Below are 22441 nucleotides of genomic sequence, written 5' to 3'. Positions count from 1 at the left end.
ATAGTTGGGGTGCTAACTTAACATACCCTAAATTTATAAACTTAAAAATATATAAGTTTGAAATTTTTCACGAATTTAATCATAGAAATTAAATGGTAAAAAAATGTTTAACGTGCTAATTTTAGATTAATTCTCATTCATCGATTTTGTCGAATTTTGTGCTTATCATTCGCACTCATTTGTTGCGCAATTTTTCATTTGTAATTTTATTTCTCTTTATATTTTTGTTAATTCGTTAATTCAACAATTTATTATTTATATTATACATTGGCAAATCTATCATAAGTTTATCACAATTATTAAAAATATATTCTAAATCCTATTAAGTTCAGTACTTCAATCAGAGAATTATTAAATTAAAATATTAAATTCGATTTATTTTTTATATAATAAAATCGCTGCTCCGATTAATTATAAAATTAATATAATATTCTTTGAAAGAAGATAAATTATTGTTTTGAGTACACAATGAATTCAAAAATTTGTAATAAGTATATTTTAAGACTATTATGTAGAAAATATTCGTAGTTAAAGACAATAAAACAATACGTTGATGTCTCATCACTTTTTGAGATACATCACTTTTTACTGTACATTTATTTATACTTTTGTTATTTTACACTTCAATAAAGATTATTACAAATAATTGTTATTATATATCACTGGAAGTATTTGCAGCTAAAAATTGTTTTTGCAGGCGGTGCGCGTGGCGGTCAGAGCAACAAAGTGTCAAAGCGGGCGAAGCCCCTCGACCCCGATGAGGACGATTATTACTACGATGATCCCGTGGACGAGAGGAACAATCCGACGAACGAGGCGCCAGCCGTGCCGCCTGGATTCCTGAGCCCGTCCGTGCGCGAGTACCTCGATCTCGGTAAATCGATACCCGGTACGTAAACAAGATCATCTCGCGCAAAGTTGTCCCTTTGTTGAGCCGCTTGTCTGGTCGGGGCCGATCCCCGGTTGACGCGCAACAGAGTCGCTCTTTTCATCCTACGCTTCTTCCGTCTTTGTGTGCACAGCTTCCGGAATCCGTTCTTACTCCTCCGTTTCGCTTTATCCACACTCTTCTCTTCCCGTTTTCTCACGTCACACCTTTTCCCCTCGTCTCTCTTTCTTCCGCACCGAGTATCTTTTAAAATCGAGAATGAGCGCAGCATCGCATAAAAGCCGACCGATCGTTATTTCTCGCAAGCGAGAAATAGATAAAGCCTGTAATGGAAACTTCACGTGGAGATGAGCCGGACTTGTAAGACGCTTTCTCGCAGGCGAGAAATAGATAAAGTCTGTAATGGAAACTTTACGTGGAGATGAGCCGGACGTAAGACGCTCGCGAGTAACTCTGTCAGATAATGAGGAACAATGAGGAAATGGAGAAAGCCAAGAGATATATGACGAAATAGGCACAGGAAACAAATCGATTGCGTAGACACTCTTCGTCGAACGCGTCTTCCGTATTCTCGAGTAGAAAATATTTCACGCTCGACGGTGCCAGACTGTGAGAAATGTCAGGCATGCGGGAGTTACGCGTGGAATTGACCCTTTACTTTAAAGTACCGTCTGCAACCGTTTCCCCTTATTCATAAGAATATAATAGGTGCTCCGAATCCGCGAGAAATACGTAACTGTATTGTATAATAGTTGAATAATTTAATATAATACATTCGTGAAATTATCATTTCTGAGCAAAGTTTCGCGCGGAAAGATATGCATCTCGATGCAGGTGCAGGAAGATTTCATTTATCTTGATCTACTTATAGACACAAATACTGATATAAGTCTGGTGAGATGTATAGGATGGTCCAGAAGGCGTAGGTAATTAAAAACAATTTTTGGAACCGATACTTTTTCGAATAAAAATATTCAAGGCCATATGCACAAGGACAGAAATATTAGGAACAGGTGTGAATATTAAGGATGTATCAGGTATATCGTATAGTCTCTACACAATACAAGAAATGACTGAAAATGTGTATATATGTGTGTGTACATAATTAAAATAGTTAAATAAGGTTAAAATTTATATAATATTTAACAATACAAATTTTATAGTTTAAATAAAAAGAAAACTTAATTAATTTAAAAAAAAAACATGTCTACTTTTTTAATAAATCTATAATAATAATTTTTAATCCAAGTTCTAAATCGCTGCTAAATTATTTTAATTTACTTTCGATGTCATTTTTAACAGAAATATATTTTAGAGAAATCTATATTTTTTCGTTTGTTAAAAAAATACGTGTGATACATTTTTAAATATTAAAAATAAAAAATATCTTGTGTATATAGGACCGTGAGAATTAAAATCAATAAGAAACAAGCCGTAAATGGTCAAATCTTAAGTGCTTCTATAATTGCGTTAGATTTACTCTCTAATCCTAATTTTTTTTCATTTCTAATATTTAATATTTATTCTTGTTTCTAATAATTCTTGCAATATCTTAGACACACTAATTGTTTCTTTCAATTATTGACTATCGATTTTTATGAAGCTTTAATATAAACATTAATTTAATGAGTATCTATATAATTCAATATTAAAAGCTAGAAGAAACGACAATATTCGATAAAGTAACAAAAAGTCGGCTTCATAACGCTAAAGAAATCACGATTTTTAATAGTTAGGACATCTCATCATTCCCAAAAAATCTAATTATGAAGTAAAATTACTGATAATCCAATATATATTCTAAGCGAAAAGTTTTACGATAAAAGTATTCTTTTTCCAATATAGTAAACTATTCATTAGAAATGTATTGAATATTATTTTAACAGTTTTTCTCTTGTATATATTATAAAGAATGTATTTACTTAAAGAAAATGCCCTCTTAAAGAAAATTCATATTAGGAACAGCAAGATTTATACCGCAGATGTAAGACAAAATTACTCTAATTGTAAGAATATTCTGCTTAAAATATTTTCCACTTAATTTCGGAGGATTCCTCTTGAGCCCGTACATAACATAGGTAAGAATAAAATCCTCTAAGATTTAGCGAATTCTGCTAATACGAAAATTATTTATTTGGTGATGTAACCTTATTTTACGAGATGGCGATTGTGCGAAAACGTATACGCGAGAAGACGCCGCTCATGCGAATAAAGCGTTAGGTCGAGCGATACGTTTTGCAGAGAGCGATTATATAAGATTTGCCGGCCGCAAATGGATGGGATTTAAATCTAGACGGACGACGCAATACCGCCGGCGTTCATGAACACCCTTCAGCGGGTAATCCGGCCGACAATAGACGCCGGAATGAGGAGGAAGATGCCGGCGCGAGGCGGAAGTATAAGGAAATACGTAGCCGCATACCTCGACGAGCAATAACTTATCTTCTATCCGCTTCTTACCTTTTCCTCCTCGTTTCCGCAATCGTATAAAGCGCGCTCAAGCCGGAGGAGGAACTCGTCGAATACGAAGGCGCCGTTCCGTTCCGCGGAGATACCAGCAATTTCGCTGATATTCCGCAGCTCTTTATGCTCAGATAAGACAAGAAGGGCACACCACGTAACGACCGTTTGTCACTCGTCAATTTTTTTTTTAAAGCGTTTCTCTCTAACGTTTCTCTCCAACCGAAGGATTTTCTTTCAGTTGACTTACGCGCTGTTCAATATGAATTTTACAACATCAGCAAAGTCGGTTTTTAACTTCTCTCCTGATTTGCTAAGATTTATCGGTGATTTTAACGCCGCCGACAAGATCTTTAAAAGCACCCTTGATATTCTGGTAAATTTAAAATTTGTAAAAAATAAGTAAAAAAATACAATCTGATTTTTAAGATCGTGAAAACTCAATATTTCGACCATAACCAATAAAATTTTGACAAGTAGACCTGAATTATTATTATATTATTATCATCGTTATATATATATATATATATATATATTATGTCGATTATTAGTTGCTCCCAAACACCGTAGCTTTGTATACACCGTGTAATTTAAAGAATATATAATTATTGCTATATGATGGAGCACGTGAACTTGGAGTACGCTAATAATGCTCGTTTCTACCAATATAAATTAACTTTAATCTCGGTTCAACTTACTTTTCATCATTTTTTAATTCTTAGAACTAGAATAAGATGAAGAGTTAGTTAAACCAAGATTAAAATTAAACCACATTGGTAGAAACGGATATAAGTCAGGAGAACGTAGTTTTGCGTCAACAAGTTTCAGAGTATTAGGGGCTTTAATGGGTTAAATCTGCTTGTATTAAGCAGAAACAACGATGGATTTGTCGATAAGCGCTTTAATAGATCGCTTAGGGCCTCAAAATTGTTGCGTGATATTATCTCTATTTTACAAATTGATTATGATCGAACTAAGCGACGCGCGTGCGATGTACACGATAATTATTTTCGGATTTCGCAAAATCGAGAAAATTACAAAAATATGAAGTCTGAGAAGACTTGGGAATGCCTGGAAGATGGCACTGTGTCGCGTACTCGACCGTTTTTGCAATTTAAAATAAAATAAATACCTAAGCTGCTTACTACTAATGAGATTCTGTAATTTACATCCTGCGATAAATTACATGTCCTAGATGCACTGTCCCTGCGTTTTTTTTTTCCAAACCGATTCTCACCATACGCGAGGAAGCGGTTGCTTTTGGTTTCAAAAATCATTACTTTAAAGCGAGGTAACTGCATTAGTAGCATCGTAAATTCACGTCAGTGTAACCGAACGAGAAACGCTATTAATCTCGACTTCACCAGTGATGTAGTCTCTCTCTCACCTTATCACGCTCCTTTGTTTTAAAAGAAATTTGTACTATAAATCATAAAAAATAAATAAGGTAGTTAGCGATACCCGTTTTCGTAAAAAAAAAATAATCTTACAGGGCAAGAGGCGATACCACGCGAGTAAAATCCACGGTGTATTTCTCAGTTGACACTTCGATAGATAAGAAGCTCCCAGCAAATTGAAGAGTGTTGCCCGCCTGTCGTTCGACAGATAAAATTAGCAGCGCATTTTTAAGTGCAGCTTTTCAAAAATTACTATCGCGATAACCTTGTTTGCCATTAAACGCGCGGTCATACCACATTAAACGCGATTTATGTCACTTTGTGTCGGCTAATGGGTTCTTTGAAAAACCGCTTTGAATTTCAAACGCTGACCTATCGTAACGCAAGCAGGCAAGTGGCATCCGCTTCGATTTGCCTCGGTCGTCCTACGGAGGGCGAACGTCGGCCGGCTTCTCTCCCTTTAGCCGATCGATCGTAAAATATTTGCCGCAGCCTTCGCGTACGGAGAGAAAATTCCTATAATGGAGTTTGCACATCGCGCTACCCGAGGGTAGATAGGTTGAAGAGAGGCTGCACGGCGCAACCCTTGCGTGTGCACGTTACACGCGATAGAGAATGTCGGCTGGGCTGATTTATAAGCGAACACATACAGCACGGGGGTGTTTGGCGCGCATAAAATTCATACACTAAATTAAATACGCTCATAAGTACCTGGAGTACTCGGGCAGGTACCGAGTACACTCGTGAAACTTTACGGAACGGAGAACGATTATTTATCTCGGGCTCATGCCTGAAGGGGTTCCACATGCCTGTCGTGGAAACGCGAATAATATACGCAGTTAATCCGCTCAACCATTGTTCTACGAGATCTGATTATTTGATAACGCGTTAAACGTATTTCGTCGCGCGATTAAATCGATCGCGCGCGGCTTAGGTGTAACGCGGCCATCACGTTGAAATTCCGTGCTTTGTAGCCGGCGACGATAATCGTCTCGCGATATAAATAAATGAATAAATTAATCGGTCATAATCAAATTAGCTGCGGTATTAGAATGTACGAGTTAAAAAATTTCTAAGTGCCCGAATAATCGGCCAAGCAAAAAATACACTACAAAAAAACCGTTCTCAAAATGTCAGATCGTTTCAACGCTACGCGAAGAATAATCTGATAATATAATATTCCTTCAATATTTCAAAAATGAATTTGGCGTAGATTATAGGTCCATCCATTTCCCGAGCGATCCGATAAATGTGCAGCGCTACGATCAGGCCTGCGAATTTGAGAAATTTGCCAGAGCGTCAGCGGGAAATTCCGTGAATATCCACCGATGACGGACCGTCGTTGACGTTGACGTCAATCTTGCAGCAAAGAGCGACAACGATGCGACGGCGACGATGTCGTCGACGAGAACGACGTCGGCGCGCCTTTCGCCAATGTGACGAGGACCGATTAGCGCTCGCAAATTCCCAAACAATGCACGAGGAATTTACGACGCCGTCGCTTCATCGTAAACTCCGGTGTGTCGGCTAACTACCGTGACACCCTTCCGACAAGGGCTGATTATGCCGCCTCGAAACGACTGAAACGTTGCAGGGCGTAAAGGGAGCGGAAGCCGAGTCGATGGGGACGATCATCTACAGTGATGAGAGTGACGGAGGGCAAAGGCTTGGAAAAATAACAAGACAAAAAATGTAAAAAAGATAGAGGAACAAAAATAGCAAGATAAAACAGATCACAATAATAAGAAAAAAAAAGAAATTGTACCTATATGAAATGCAATTTTGAACACAGAAATTGAGTTTTAAATTGGTTTTCAAAAAGAAAAAAAAAATAACATCTCAGTTTGTAATGAAATAGAAAAAAATTGAGGTGTAACTTAGCAAAATTAATCAATAAAAATTTAATAGCTCAAAACGTAAAAAAATATTGCATGTATTTTTAATTTCTTTGTATTATATTAACATATTTTTGTGGCTTTTAGATGTGGACTGTTTCGTGCCCATTCCTCCATTCAATCGCATGTTTCTTTACGAAAGATATCAACTGACATGTGCAAAAACGTAACTTGCACATTCTATAAGCAAATTCTGTTCCGTACGAGAGGAGCGCAATAAAATTATTCTCGAACGAGGAAAGCGAGGAGAAAAGGGTAGCTGCAACGTCGAATCAATATGGTAGCGTAAACTTATCTCATTGACTTAACGGTTCTCAATCTCCCGAAGGGTCGCGCAGAGGTGCACACTCCTCCCCTCGCCCTCCCGCCCCGGATCACGGTGCGCCTCTCCCGGATAGGATAATGAAATAGTCCGACCCCGGACAAACTCTGCACCAGCGTGGCTCTCCTCGATGTCACGGCAGTTCCTGCGAGCGAACCGAGCTTCGGGTGAACCAAGCGGGCAGCGAGATGCAAGGGGGATGAAAATACGGGATCCGTTACGTGTCTCGTTTTCATCCCCCTCGGCTACCTCTCTTTCCCGCCTTTTCTTCTTCCCTGCTCGCGTATCCCCCCCCCCTCTCCCCTCCCCCTTCGCGCGAACCTTAACCAGATACGTCTTTACGCGCGTTTCATGACATACGGACAATGGCGGGGAAACGGGGGGGGCGAGTGTGGAGGAGAGAGAGTGATAGAGAGAGGCGTAGCGCTGAGAGAGGAATGGAGGGAAGGTAGGAGAGACGAGGGCGGCGGACCGCGAGTGCAATAGAGAGAGATGGACGGAGGAACAATGCGGGGTATGGAGGGAGTTGCAGCAAACCTCGTCCCGTGCGCCTGACTGACTTTATGACGATGGCTGAGACGTAAAAGAGAGTAAGACGGATGCTGAATGAAAGAGAGAAAGAGAGAGAAGGAAAGATCAGTACGCGATCGTGGATCATGCAGACGTCGAAGCTTAGCCCTTCGTTCACGAACGCGAGATTGCCAGGATGGCGACGTTCATGAAGGTGAATTTATGCCGAAAGAATATTGACCGAATATATATACCTATACATATATAAATAAATGTACGTGTGCAAGAATACGCGCGTAATAAATGTGATGATTAATTCATAGAGGACCGGCACATTCGCCGCTATATTTTTTCTAATCTTCTACGATCCATGATTAACTAATGATCCATTAAAATTGGTTAGTCAATGAAAAATTAACTCCGTCAAATAATATATATATATATATATATATATAAAATTCCTTCAATATTTGAAATAATGCTTAAAAATTTAAGCGCTAGTACACGTGCATTTATGGATTTGTGCGTGCGTATGTGTGTGTGAGTGCATGTATGTGTGTGTGAGAGAAAGAGAGACTGGTAGATTCATGATGGCCATACAGTCCCTCTTGAACTCTCCTTTTTTAAAAATATTTATAGCAAAATACATTTTTGTTCAGATAGGAAACATAAACAATACCGTATTGATATTTTTTAAATTTACGTAATATATTTAATATTTCTGAAATACTTTTATAATTACAATATTCCAAAAATATATCTTTTACTCTTACAAAAAACATATAGATTTCATTATAATATTTTTTTTTGATGTTAATATAATTAAAAATAAAACGTTTCATAAATTACAAATTTAGATAATAATTTTTCAATGTAACACAATTTAAAAAATAATTTAATATCTTTTACTCTTATAAAAAACACATATAGATTTCATTATAATATTCTTTTTTGATGTTAATATAATTAAAAATAAAACGTTTCATAAGTTATAAATTTAAATAATAATTTTTTAATGTAACACAATTTAAAAAATAATTTAATATTCTATCTTTTCGTATTTGACCTTAAAAAAAAAATTATACTTGCGGTACGCCAATGGTCCTCTCTCCTCAATAAATTTCTGAATTCGCAAATGGAGGGAGGGAGAGAGAGAGATACACAGAGATGACAGAATCCTCGTATGTGCAATTAATGCCGTGCCACGTCGCAACGTTCGCGCTGCTGAAAGGATTAATATCCCGTTCGTAGGACAAACGCATCCGAAGTGTAAACGAACAGCTGGATAATCACAGGAAACGGCTGTTTAATCATTTTCGGTACGATTGCCAAAACCCGTATGACCATTACGGTCCTCCGTCTCATTATGCGCGGTTCGGTTCTGGTCGGTCCGGGGCTCAATTCAGCTCAGCTCAACTCAGCTCAGGTACAATACAGCGCTGTTCAGCTCGGAGCGATTTTGTTGCACAAGATATCGCTTGGCATCAAGTTCCTGTTCCAAAAGCGATTCGTTTCCAGATACGCGAGTGCACTCGCACATGCGAGAGCTTCTCTGAGTTCTAGCCTCCGGATATATTCCGGATTAATCGAGATGCGCACTCGCAGGCTCTCCTCTCCCTCTCTTTCTATCTTGACACCTTGTGTTGTTATCTGCACAAAGCAATTATATATCTATCTTGCCGGATATCGACGTTCGATCACCTGCCAAGTGCACAAAGCGCTTAAATATGTACCTACCCTGCATCCGCACGGTGTATACGCAAGAAACGTTGGCGCTGAGTCTCGCAACTTGGAATTAATATTATCTCGAATAAATCGTTAGGCAATTACGCGTCTTTCATCTAGTAAACGGGTCAATCTGACAACGACTGATTCGCAACACCTCGGCGACACGAATTCGCGATGTTGATATGCGCAATCTATCGTCCTGACTTTCACTAACGTGAAGTTCTCGTCTCAATTTTATTAATATCCTTAGAAAGACTCTTCTGCGTGGAAAGAATTCTGCTGAAATATCTAAAAATTTAGCCAGATTTGAAAATAATTTTGTAGGTATTGAACTAATTACGTACAAATCTCAGCATGATGTGAGCCATGTTTCATGTACATAATTATTTATGATCCAGCGAAATTATTTTTAAATCTGTATTTAGCTAAATTTTTGGACACTTTAATAAAACCGTTCACTGTTAAGCCTATAGAGCCAAATTAAACCTAACGTGAGTTACCACTCCTCCTACTAAATGAATCGTTATTTAATAATAAAACAATAATTGAATTTGGCACACTGTATCGTGTCATTTTAACATTGTATAATATCAAATATAACCACACTCACAGAAAAGATTTCTGTATTCAATGCTAATACTCCAAGATCTAGAAGAATAAAATAAGATCGACATAGAACCAATCGTATATAGTTTTCAGAGTAGAATATTTTAATCTTGAATGAAAAATTCTAAAATTTAGAATGAAGTATTCTTGATGTTAGCTCATTAATTTTCTTAATAGAAAAATTTTATTTCGACATAATATTCTTTATTTAAACATTCTTATTTTATTGCTGCGGAAGGAATTTTATTTATATTTTTACGAAAAACAGAATTCAGTCGGGATTCGAACTTAGGGATCTCTCGTTCTGCGTCTCTCTGCCTTTTACCTAACGCGCTACACCACGAGAACTTCGCTGTTTTGATGTTGTAACATTGCGTATATAACTGAATAGACTTATTCTAAATGTAAGAATATATTTTCTAAATTTATACGTGTTACACTTGTTCCAAGATAAGATGTCGATCTTATTTTATTCGAGGATGTAGAATCAAATTATCGATTTCATTTTAAAATAATCTTAATTTTATAATATATAGGGTTGACTAAAGATGAAGTATGTCAAGAACATTTTTTTCCTCAGTATTAGAAATCCTTTCTGTGAGTGCACTGTTTTAGTATAAAATGACGATATATAATTGAGTAGGAGCAGTGACGACACGTCTTATAAGTTATCGGAACAAAATGAACAGAATCGATTTTAAATAACATTTTTATTTGTTGCTAACAACAAATTGCCAAAAAAAAAAATTGTTGCTCTATTAGTTTTTTAAAATGATGTTCCGCTAAAAGAAGATTAAGATAATATATATACCTAAAACAAAGCCGACCGACGTAAAAATAACGTAGGAATTTGTTGCTCATTCGTTGCTGTCGAAATATGCAAGTTACGAATTTGTTGCTTGCAAAATAAAGCTTTATTCTATGTATATTGTCCCGCTAACTTAATCTTCCTTTAGCGGAACATCACTTAAAATAAAACTAACAGAGCAACACATTTTTTTTCTTTGGCAACTTGTTAGCAACAAATGAGCAATAAATAAAAATATTAGTTAATATCGATTCTACTCACTTTGTTCTGCTAAGTTATGAGACGTAGTAACGACTCACGTTAGGTTAAATTTAATACTATAATTTAACATTCTTTCCGTAGAAACACTGTGTTCCATTTAATACTCACACCGCTCTTGGAATCATTTTATCTAACTTTGTTGTTTATCAAAAATGTAAAGCAAGGACAAATAATACTCACAAGAGTTATGAGCACCAAATAAAACGCAGCCTAGATCTCATAACAGATAGATCTCATTTTGCTAGCACTGATGCGGCAACGATATTAGAAAAGGAAATGACAGCAATGTCACTTATTTTTCGCGGATGACTCAACGTTCGAGGCAAAGGTGAGAAAGGGGAAGATATGACGCTGCCCCGGAAACTCGATGTCTTCATAATTGTCGACGATAATAATAACGTCAACGAGAAACGACCAATGGTGAAGGAGAGGAGTGTCTATTATCGGTGGCACTTGTTAGAAGTTCCTATACGAAAGAAGCGAGGAAGAAAGGCAAAGTCGAAAAGGAAAGGATGAAGGAACGGGGAGAGGGGGATCCCCTGATTCGCGTACGTCCCGTTTTGCTTATTTATTCTGCCTCAATAATTCGAGACAGAAGTTTCCCGGCGCGATCCAAGTCTCTACGTGAACTTTTCATTGCGTCTCTCCCGATACATCCGAGGGAACTCGTGATTCGTCGCGGAAGGAATATCGACTCTGCGATACACGCTCGTGCAACTCGAATCGCAAAAGAGGTCGCGATACCGAACAGCGAATGGAGTACAATAAGTAACAAAGCGAAATGATCGTTATACGTATGGAAACACGTATCGTCTAAAATATTATACTACATATTATTCTTATTAATATCAAAATTATTAATGTTCTTAAAATGTGCTAAATCTATACACTGCGCGTTAAGAAATTATACGTCTTTTTTTTAAACAAAATATTTCGTATTAAAAATATTTTCAATTTGGTTGAGCAGCGCTTTCTTGTAGAAATATACGGAAAAAACGAGTTTGCTGAAGTATCTAAAAATTTAGCTACATATAGATTTAAAAATAATAATTTAATTTTAAACCATCTCTCTCAAGAACGTTAAACCTTCGTAATTATTTTGATAGTCCAAGAAAACTATCTTCAGATTTTTACATCTAGCTCAATTTTTAGATATTTCAATAAAACCGTGTACAGTTTTCATGATTCGGTCTTAGTTTAGAAACGGTTCAGACAGCCGAAACAGATGCGGGTAAAAAGAGCCATGGAAAAGTTAAATAAAGCGCGGAGCCAGAAAACCGCCATGGATCTTCCGGAAGCGACGTTTGGCGACGTATAGCTTCGCGACGGTGCGATGCGCCCGTCCGAGTCCTTGATTTTAAAGATTCTTGTTTTACTTCCAAAAGAGAGGGAGACGTAGGACTTTATAAGATTACACGCGAGAGGAAAGTACGCTGATCTCTCAACGGGAAAGATAACAAGACCGGTCTCGTCGCGCGGAGAAACGTTGGTCGCGTGCCAACGCGTAAAATTCGTGCAAGAATGGAATCGCTGAGGTCGCACGATTTCCTTAAAGTAATATTAAGAAGTGTTCGAATAACAAATACCATGGCGAACCAGCATTTTTCTCTGATTGGTGAAGAGAATTAAAAATGAGGTCGACGCTTATTAAGAAAGTTCCGTCGTTAGCTCCGCGGGAGATAGTATCTTAGATGTACAATAAGAATAAAAAAATTCATCTTCTAAATGTACAGTTTTATATCACCACAACTGTCAAAAGATTTCATAAAGTAATTCCTATTTGAAAGAGAGGAAAGATATAATTCATCAATTATCATCTTTTTTATCGAAAACAATTATTGACTCTGTTATTTCACTTCAAAAATGTCCTATCATATCATATAATGCAAATTTTTAATATTATATAATGACTATAATTATTAAGAAGATAATAAACTGAAACAATAAACATTAATACGAAAGACAGCAATTCTATTTCCTTAGTTTCCACGTTTTACACGCCCCGATATTACGAGCACTGTCAAACCATCCACAATACGTACGTAATTTCAGTTGTGTAATAAAGTTTCTTAGCAATATTATAGGGCTGGATTTGTTTTAAGCATCCCGATTTAAACGATACAGCAGTCCGTTGTGTTCTCGGACAACTCTCTCTAATCTCTTCACCAATCTCTCTCTCTCTCTCTGCGTCTCTGTCGGTCCAACTATTCGAATCTCATCGGACGACAAGCTTTAGTTTTGTCAAGCAGAAATACCGTCGTTCACGAGAACGTGTGACAAAGATGGAACGACGTAAAAGTCTCTCGGAGAAACATAGAAACTGTAGAGGGTAAAGTTGGATTTTCGTAGTAGATGTAATGAAACTATCTTCATGTCATTTCTCTGAGAAACATGCTTTAACTAAAATCCTCTAAAATGCAAGTATTTAATTAAATATTTAATGATAAAATGTATGAATTTTTTAAACATCTAGCAAATGACATTTCACGTACACGGAATTACTTGCATCCATCAAGATTAAATCATTTATGTGTTCGAGTAAGTTAATTAAAATTGATTGTTTCAAAAGATGGAAGCATAAAGTTCTGTTAAATAATCAGATTTCAACTTTTTTTTTTACAAGAATTTTAAAGAATATATTGCGTTAGAAGAAAAATTCTGCGATTTTTGTTGGCTTAAAACCATATACATATATAATACAATATCTTCGTCAAAAATGAACAAAAATTAAATTAAAAAAAAAAAAAGAAAAATTTTAAAGCTTGAAATCTCTACTTTCAAAAAGTTTTTATAAATAAATATTAAATGATTTAACGGGCAAAAGAAGTCGAAATAAAAATATTACAATTAAAAAGAGAAAAACAAAGAAAATATATTTAAATTATAAACAACAAACGTTTCGACACCGATCAGGTTATTCTCAAATTATTTTATAATTTTCTAGTTCGTGAATATGATAATTTTTACATATAAAAAACTACAGGCTGAAAAAAAGGGAAATTTTTCTTCTCACTTTATAGATCCGTCGTGCACCAAAAAAAATTTGCGAAAATTTTTGACTAACGTGAAAGCTTAAAGTTTCTTCTAAAAATTTATTTTAAAAAAATGTTCCTAGAATTTTTTGTTTCTGAATTATTTGCGAGTTAAGTAAGTAAAGGAACATTTTGATTTTAATTACTCATAACTCCGTGAAAAATCATCTTACCGCAATTAAAAAATCAGATTTTTAAAGCTTTGAAACTTTGTTCTATCGAATGATGTAATCGCTAATTTTTTAAATGTATATATACAATTTTGAGCTGATAAAATACCGCAGAACTTTTCCTCCAACCAATATTAACATTTCTTTATAAGAATTTTAATGACCCACATATACTTTTAGCATTCTAATTATTATTGTCTGGTAACGCGTTATCTCCATTATTAAGCTTCGTGCAAGTTAAGAAATTGTCGCGTCTCAATTTCACTCGACGGAAAGTCGTTCAAGTTGGCTGAAAATAGCGGATTGGCCAGGTTTCATTTCGAGTGCCTGCAGGAATACCGATGCGACGCGGCGCCGATGTGATGCGATGTGATACGGGCGACGAATGGAACAGTCTGTACGCGCAACACCTCTGGAACGTATACAGAACGTGCACCTAGCGACGCGGTCGCATAAACTCGACCGTGTCGCATCGACATCCATACGAAATTCACACCTTGCACCGCTTGTCCGATCTGTTTTGTCAGCGGAAGAGATTCTGCGTACCCGCATGGAATAAACGCTCGCCGTCTCACTTCCGCTCGCTAAACCATCCCTCTGTCTTGTCTCGTTCCTCTTCCTCCCTCCCTCCTTCTCACTCTGCTTCTCTCTCATCCTCATCCCAGTTCGTGGTTGGGCTGCGTAATTATAACTTCGGCAGAATCTATGACAACACCGCGTCGAACGTATTCTCGTTCTCGAGCTATTCACCCCTTTCAAAGGTATGCCCGTGCACCGTGCTGGTCTAATTATTTCGTTTTCCGCCAAGCCTCATACAACGAGAAAAGAGCCGGCGAGAACAGAAAAGTGACGGTAAGGGTGTCGGTGGAGGAACCCAAGAGGCATTGTTAAATATCAAAAAAACAATGGTAATCAAATCCCCTTCAGTTAAATAACATTTTGTTACTTTTAACTTTCATGTGTGTACTCTTTAGATTCTTTGAAGTGGAATCTCACTCTAAAGAGTGAAAATTAAGCCAATCTTGAAAAAGAGTAGGTCAATTTTCAATCTTTAGAGTAAGGTCACTCTTCAGAATGACAATTCACTCTAAAAGTTTTAGAAAAATCTAATTCACTTCTATGTGTGTGTGATTAGTTTCAAAATGAACAACGTCCATATTATGATGTACACTTATAATAATATATAATAAATTAAATTTGAATACTTTAATTTGAAACTTGATACATTTTCTTTTAGTTAAATTGTTTAATTCCATTGTTTTAGCTAAAGTAATGAGATATTGAGTAGTAGCGACCTACAGAATAATTAAAACTAACTCAAATTAGATATAATTAAACATTAACAGTGTACTTTCTCGGGCTATTTTAACGGTGTCTCCGAATTTATGGAACTTCAATCATAACGCGAACAGTTTCGAGTTGTTTATCCTTTGTTTTTATCTTTTTTAATCATTTCGAGACATTTTCTTTTTGTAATCTTAGATTACTTATTTATATTTGACATTGATATTACATTGATGATATTTTGGTTTTCATTCCAGAAAAGCATTCCGAATATGTAAAGAATTTTAACAAAGACAAAGAATGAAATTTTTTATCTTCACATCCGTCGTGAAGTATAATCTATAAAACAAAATTTATACGGAAAGAACAATTTTACTAAAGTATCTAAAAATTTATAAATACAAATATGAAAATAATTTTGTTGAACCAATCAAAATAATTATATATGCAAAAAACTTAAGCAAAAAGAATGTTTCAAAAAATTTTGATATTCTATAGCAACTAGTTTGAGCCTCCTATAATGATCCAATGGAATTATTTTCAAATTTGTATCCAGCTAAATTTTCTATAGATAACAATTATCTTAAGTGCAATTTTTCAATACAAGCACAAAATTATATAAATGAGATCTCTTTAAAAAAAGACAATATATTTTTACATTTTAATTTACTTTTTCTTTTATCTTTTAACACTTTATTTAAACAAATACTCTGTCTATTCTTAGTGTTCGATCGTACCATTGTCCGATAAAGCTATGCGAGAAATTGCAATTTTCTGATGAGATTCGAATGGTTGCGACTACAAACGAAGAGATGGAAACGGAAATAGAGAAAAGGCAAAGAACCGTGGTTGCACTGAGTCGTTTAACCCCTTTGCGTTCGTTCATTTAAGTAGCTAACTCATCCAGATCGCTTGGCGCTTTATATGCGCTCGTGGGTTCACGCAAAGGGAATTCGTGAGTGTTGAAATTACAGTCGGAATAATCTATAAATTATTTAGGATTTCGAATATACGATTGAACACGATATCAAGGAGAACGATAAAACACACTTTAACATCGAAGACGGTTAAAATATCAATTATTGTTTCAATTTATCAAATGTCCTCATTAATATTAAAAAATATATACACGAATATTTTAATTCTATCTATACAAATATTTAATTCTATCAATTTAATATGCTGAATCACACTTAAAGTATCTGCATCAGTCACATTAGAAGTAGAAGGACTTACGGTACTCATTGCAATTGCAGGTCGACCGGGCACAGATTATCCGGTGCTGGGAAAGGTACCTTACACGAATTTCTACTGCGACGATCAGTCCTTCCCCGGCTTCTTCGCCGACGTGGAGACGAGATGCCAGGCGTGGCATTATTGCGACATAGACGGTCGACAAGCAACGTTTCTCTGTCCGAACGGCACGCAATTCAGCCAAGCGGTTTTCGTCTGCGACTGGTGGTTCAACGTAAGGTGCGAGCTCAGCCCGAAGCTCTACGCCATCAACAGTCGTCTTTACGGTACGCCCACCGAGAGCCCGACGAGACCTCATCGACTGATCACGAAGGAGCTTCTGGAGAATATATTCGTGCGTAGGAAATGAAGAAGGCGGTGAATGGCACGCGATACTCGTCTCGAAACAAAAAGGAAAGAGGAGAAAACACGATCATCGCCCTAAAAGGAAAGTGCTTCCCTCGTAATAGAGGAATAGTAAAAAAACACGCGTGCTGTGAGATCACCGGCGCCTCAAAAAATATCTCACGAGTCTCCGAATACATGGGGAAAATTATTCTCTCTCTTTAATAAATCCATCACTCGGATTTTCGTATCTTCCTCCCACACGCGGAAGCGATCGCAGTCACTTAACTATTCCATCACATCGATCGATAGAAGCTAGCGTGAGACGCCCGGGCCCTGTCACGATTGCGGAACTTTCAAAGGAAACAAGGAGGAGACGTTCGAGAGCATCTGACGATCGCGAGGAGAACACGACGGCGAGATTATCGTGACAATCGTGAATTCTACGTCGCAAGAGCATCGCCGTCGACGATAGCATACTAGAGCCGATGAATCGCGCGACAAGCGTTCTGGGGAAATTACTGGTGGATAAATCTTTGCCCAATGAATATCGAAGCGATCTTCGTCGAAGGCAAAGAATGTTTCCCCTTTTCCAGAGTGGGAGGGAATGAAGGAATGGATACGTTCGTCGTGATGAGCACCGCTGCGTCAATAAAAGAGAAACCGGAGGTGGAGCGACTTCCGTCTGTGATGTGATCAGCCTTCCCTTCTGACGGGAGGAATTGCCTGACGCAGAAAAGCGTCCTGCACCTTCGATGCGGTTCTTAATCGTTGATGAGATCCTGCTCTAGACTGCGAGAGAGCCAAAGCACCTTCCTCAGTCTCTTCTTTCGATCGGTGCTTTACGAACGTTTCTCGTCGATAGACGTCCTTCTATCTCTTTCCCTCTTTCTTTCTATCACCCGCCTCGTCAATGGATAAGAAGCCTCGGAAGTTGATCGTTAGACGGAAATACGAGAGCCACCACGGGCAATACACGCCACTGACACACACACTTGCGGGAAAATCAACCCATGGAGTGCTCCATGATAGATTATCAAACTCGAACACGACGCCGTTGGACGCTTCGATCGCACTATAATCCATCTAACGAATATTGTGGTTAGTAGTGACGGTTTGTAAACTGAATTTGTCAATATGTATTTGTCAATCTACACGGAAAGCACGGTTATGATAAAGTATCTAAACATTTTGCTAGATACAGATCTGAAAATAATTTTGTTTAGGTTATCAAAATGATTATATAGGGAGTTTAACTCTTCCACAATTGAAGTTTTTAAAAGCCATTAATATTCTGATTGTGAATTTAAATAGATACCTAAATTTGTGAAAATAAGTAAAATATAATTTTTATATGATGGTTGAAAACTCGTTAAAGCTTTCATAAGTATACCTATATCAGAATTTTTTTATTTTTATATATTATTTAATTCCTTATAAAATATAATTCAAAACAATAAAAAATGTATCCTATTTCTCAAAGATCCTTTGCTAACGGAAGAGTCAAAATCCATGTTGTCGTCAGAAGATTAAACTGCATGGTCAGAACGTTAAAATTTTTTGTACCATTATCATCAATGTTTAAAGCGTTTCATAAAATTATTTTTAGATCTAGCTGAATTTTAGATACTTTAGCAAAACTAGTTCTTTCTCATTAAACGAAGACTATAGACAGTGTTTCCAACGCAAAAACTTCCACTGCGCTTTAATTGTTTTCTTGTCAGGGTCTCCGTCGAGAAGCGAGTCTTTAAATATTATATATTAAATATGCCTACATAAATAGTCCAGTATCGCCAAAATATTGTTAATGCGTCATTGTAAACGTAATACAGATTGTAAACACATAAAAGACTAGTTGATTCAGAATATTGTTAGCTTGTTAATATTATTTTAAGAGTCGTTGGACGAAATAGTAATATAGATTGTGACTGTATAGAAGAAAAAAAGTTATATTTACATATTATTACATTTCCTGTTTGAGTATTCCTGTTGAGAGTATAATTATTTCCATGTAACATAAAAAAAGAAGAAAAAGTTTATAAAAAAAGAAAATGAGATTTTACTCTGTTCATGAATTAAAAAAAAGCTGTTACACGGAAATAATAATTTGACTGAAGTGTCTAAAAATAGTTTTATCTTGAACTATCACAATAATTACGTAGAACGCTCTAACTGGCTGCTAAAATGTTGAAATTTTTCGCATCATCGTTTCTGTATAATTACTTTGATGGTCCAAAGTAAAATTATTTTTAAATCTGTATTTAGTTAAATCTTCAGATATTTTAGCAAAATCATCCTTTACTTGCACAATTTATTGCTGTTTCACCCAACAGCTCAAACGTAAAGAATGCAAGATACTTGATAATATTAAGAGGAGTCTAAGAAAACGATCACGTGTAATCCGAATAATTATTCAAACGAAGAAAATGATCGAATTTTCACAATGATGCGTGTCGCTATTCGCTTTGTGCAGAGCTGTACCGAAGGAAGGAATCGATACGTTTCGCGCGTGGACGGCATTGCGGTACAAGTCGATGCCTTCCGAAATCAATAGTCGATAATACGATTGTGCACGCCCGCCGATTGTGAAGTACACGCAAACACGCACACATGACAACGGCAGGCTTGCCGGCAATTAGTAATGGCGTATCGTACGAGATGCGCGATATTGTTGCGGCCCGCGTGTAAAAGCGCTGGAAAAGCGAACGAATTCTCGCCGCGCCAATAAATGGGTGCAAACAACGACCGACGCGACGCGACGATCGATCAATCCCTAAATCAAGATCCGCGGGCCGCGATTCATCGGACAAAACAATTAGATACTAACAATCACACCCGAGGCTCTCCTCGTCTCGAGCACGCTCGAGCCCGTAGTGTTAATTATAGTTTATTTGTTAAAACTGTGAGTGAAGCGCACTTGTGTGCGATCTTGTGAAACGTCGTTCGTAACGTTTTTAAGCGAATTCTGCAGCGGAATGAACATGTGCCTTTATACCTAACGTCCTTTTGCGCCTTGTACATAATAGAGATAAAAACGTAGATGTGCTATAAGCCATTAAGCGCCGATTGTCGGTGATTTTGTGTTAATAAAGATAAAGGAGTGTTGGTACGAACGTAGAATAACAGTGAATCCGACGTCTCGAGATCAGAATTCTGATAAAAGTAATAATTGGAAATGAAGATGCGCGATTAAAGGAAGTGTCCCTCCGAGCTTATTGATAGTTAGCCTCCTTCGATCCTTTGGCGAGGAATGTAATCTTCGCAAATTGGATGCTGTACAAGAATGCCATTACTGAAATTTTTATTTAATATAAAGGAAGGAGACAGCCTTTACGAGAGGAAGTTACGGCAAATTAGTTCGAAAACTTTTCGGTATATACGCGGCACGGTGTATCTTTAATGAGGGATGCCGACCTCTGTTGGCCAATTTACTAATGAAGAACGGTTAACGGAGACAATCTTCAGTGAAACTATAAAGATTACTTTTTAAATGAGTGACGGGATTTTAAACTGAAGAGTCACGCTTAATTTGATTATACGCCACAGGGAAGAAAATCTCAAGTAATTCCTTCCGTTCGCGGTTTATACATAGTGTTATTAAGTTTTCATTCGTTAATTGACAGCTGCATCTTTAATCGCCTTTTATCGCATTCGTATAAGCGTTCCGATTCACGTTTAACTCAATTTAAGCGTCAATCAAATGATGTTACAAAAATAAAGAGAAAATATGCGATGATAACTTCGTGCAAGATTCAATCGATTCAGTCGATCCAGTCTTGGCATTTTCAGACTTGAGTTTGCTGTTAAAAAGTGTACTTTAAAAGCAAATAAAATATTGATATTCCAATACTCGTTCAATAGCTCATTTTACTTTTAATGTAAAAGTAAATAATACGCGGAATGAACTATGATATAAAAATATAAGATATTCCATTGCGCGTATAATGGCAGCAGATTATTAACCAATCAAATTGCCCCAAAGTTAATAAAATTCACATGACAGCAATTATATTCCTTTTTACATTTGAGATAACATTTTGATTGATTAAACTAGATACAGATCCAGTATAAAATTATTTTGATGTGCTCTGTCAAAATACAGAAATAAGCCAATCGCTGAAATGTCAAAAATTTTAGAAGTTACACAGTTATTTTCAGATCTGTATCGACTTAAATTTTTAGATATTTTAGCAGAATCATTGGCTGCGTTTAGCAGAGAAAACAGCTTTGCAACTGTCGTAACATGTTTTAATTGGTTAATGCTTTTGAATTTTTATAGATCTAAATGTATAAACGAATCATATTGAAGAATTTTACAATTGCTTTCTCTGCTGAACGTAGCCATACTTTCTGTGTATAAAAAAAGGATATTTTAGCGCCTACTGCTGGGATAATCATTACCATTTCGTGTGTTCAAATTCAGGCGTTTAATGAGGGAATCGGTAAAGGAAGAAATCGCGTCTGCCGCGAATGTAATGCGATAGATTACCAATGGTCGAACGAATGCATTCTTTGCGTAACACGAGTTGAAAAAAAGTTGTGAACGTTGTTGGTGAAATGTCGGTGGCCAGTGCGGTCACTGTGACCGCAAACTGATTCAACCCTCCACACATCGGTGGACAGTTTTATATAAAATATCAGGTAGCCACGTTGCGTTAAATGAACCGCAAGCTGCATTCCCATGAAATAATTGGTTTTGCCAGCGTATCAGAATTTTTTTCCCGTAAGCTGAGTTAGTGCGGCGCGATGGTACGTTTTGAGGTTTGTCTCCGGTTTCTGTTTTAATTTCATTTCCCCTCTCTTTTCCTCTCTCTTCTCGATCGTTATCAGATTCGTTTCGAACTGCATGGTTCACGCTAGTCGTGTCTACCCTACAGATACAAATTACGCAATAATTACGCCGTTGAGTTTCTAACGTAAGTTCCGTCGACATTGCAATATTTTTCGCAGGTGTATTCCAAAACCAATAGCTTTCAACGTTATAGAAAATTCACTCGCGCAAATGGTGGTCGAAATTGTTCGATATTTCGGATAGCTTTCAGTTCAATCTGTACTGATATTCTGCACTTGGATCATACGCAATTCACAGATGCAATGTATCTTTGGGCACTATCACGTGCAATCATCGGCAAAATGTAAGATTTATTAAAAAAAAAAAAAAAAAGTAACCGAGAAAATAAAGCGTTACCGGCTAGTATTGGGAAACACTTAAAGCGATTTTCGAGGAGGGTGGACAATCGCAAATCGGTAAAAGCGAGAGCGATGATGAAGACGAAGCAGGACAGCTCTCAGAAGGAGAAGAATCCATCAGCGAAACTGGTAATCAGGGGAAGTCAGCACGAACCACTTTCAGGGATCCAATCTCGCTGGAAGTTTTGTCCCCTCCTCCGCCCCTCTCCTTGCATTTTTCTTCGTACCCCTATTTCGCGCGAATGCAGTACGTGTGTGCAATGTCGCTCGTTCGTTCCTCTCAGCCTCTCCCAACGATTCGTCCAATTTTG

At 36.9% G+C, this 22441-nt stretch overlaps 1 protein-coding gene across 1 annotated transcript in view; it reads left to right on the top strand.

The window, feature by feature from the left end:
- Positions 1-17323, top strand: part of LOC108773021 (uncharacterized) — a 77478-nt gene extending 60155 nt beyond the window's left edge. Inside the window, exons 2-3 of the mRNA XM_018538717.1 lie at positions 698-889; positions 16619-17323. Coding sequence (XP_018394219.1) covers positions 698-889; positions 16619-16965 — 539 coding nt within the window. The 3' untranslated portion in view covers positions 16966-17323. The remainder of the gene's footprint in view (positions 1-697; positions 890-16618) is intronic.
- Positions 17324-22441: the final 5118 nt, after the last annotated feature.

This window comes from Cyphomyrmex costatus, unplaced genomic scaffold, assembly GCF_001594065.2.
Source record: "Cyphomyrmex costatus isolate MS0001 unplaced genomic scaffold, Ccosl1.0 scaffold102, whole genome shotgun sequence".
Lineage (NCBI taxonomy): Eukaryota > Metazoa > Arthropoda > Insecta > Hymenoptera > Formicidae > Cyphomyrmex > Cyphomyrmex costatus.
The sequence above is the reverse complement of the archived record's forward strand: the minus strand, read 5'-3'. Positions and strand labels throughout refer to the sequence as shown.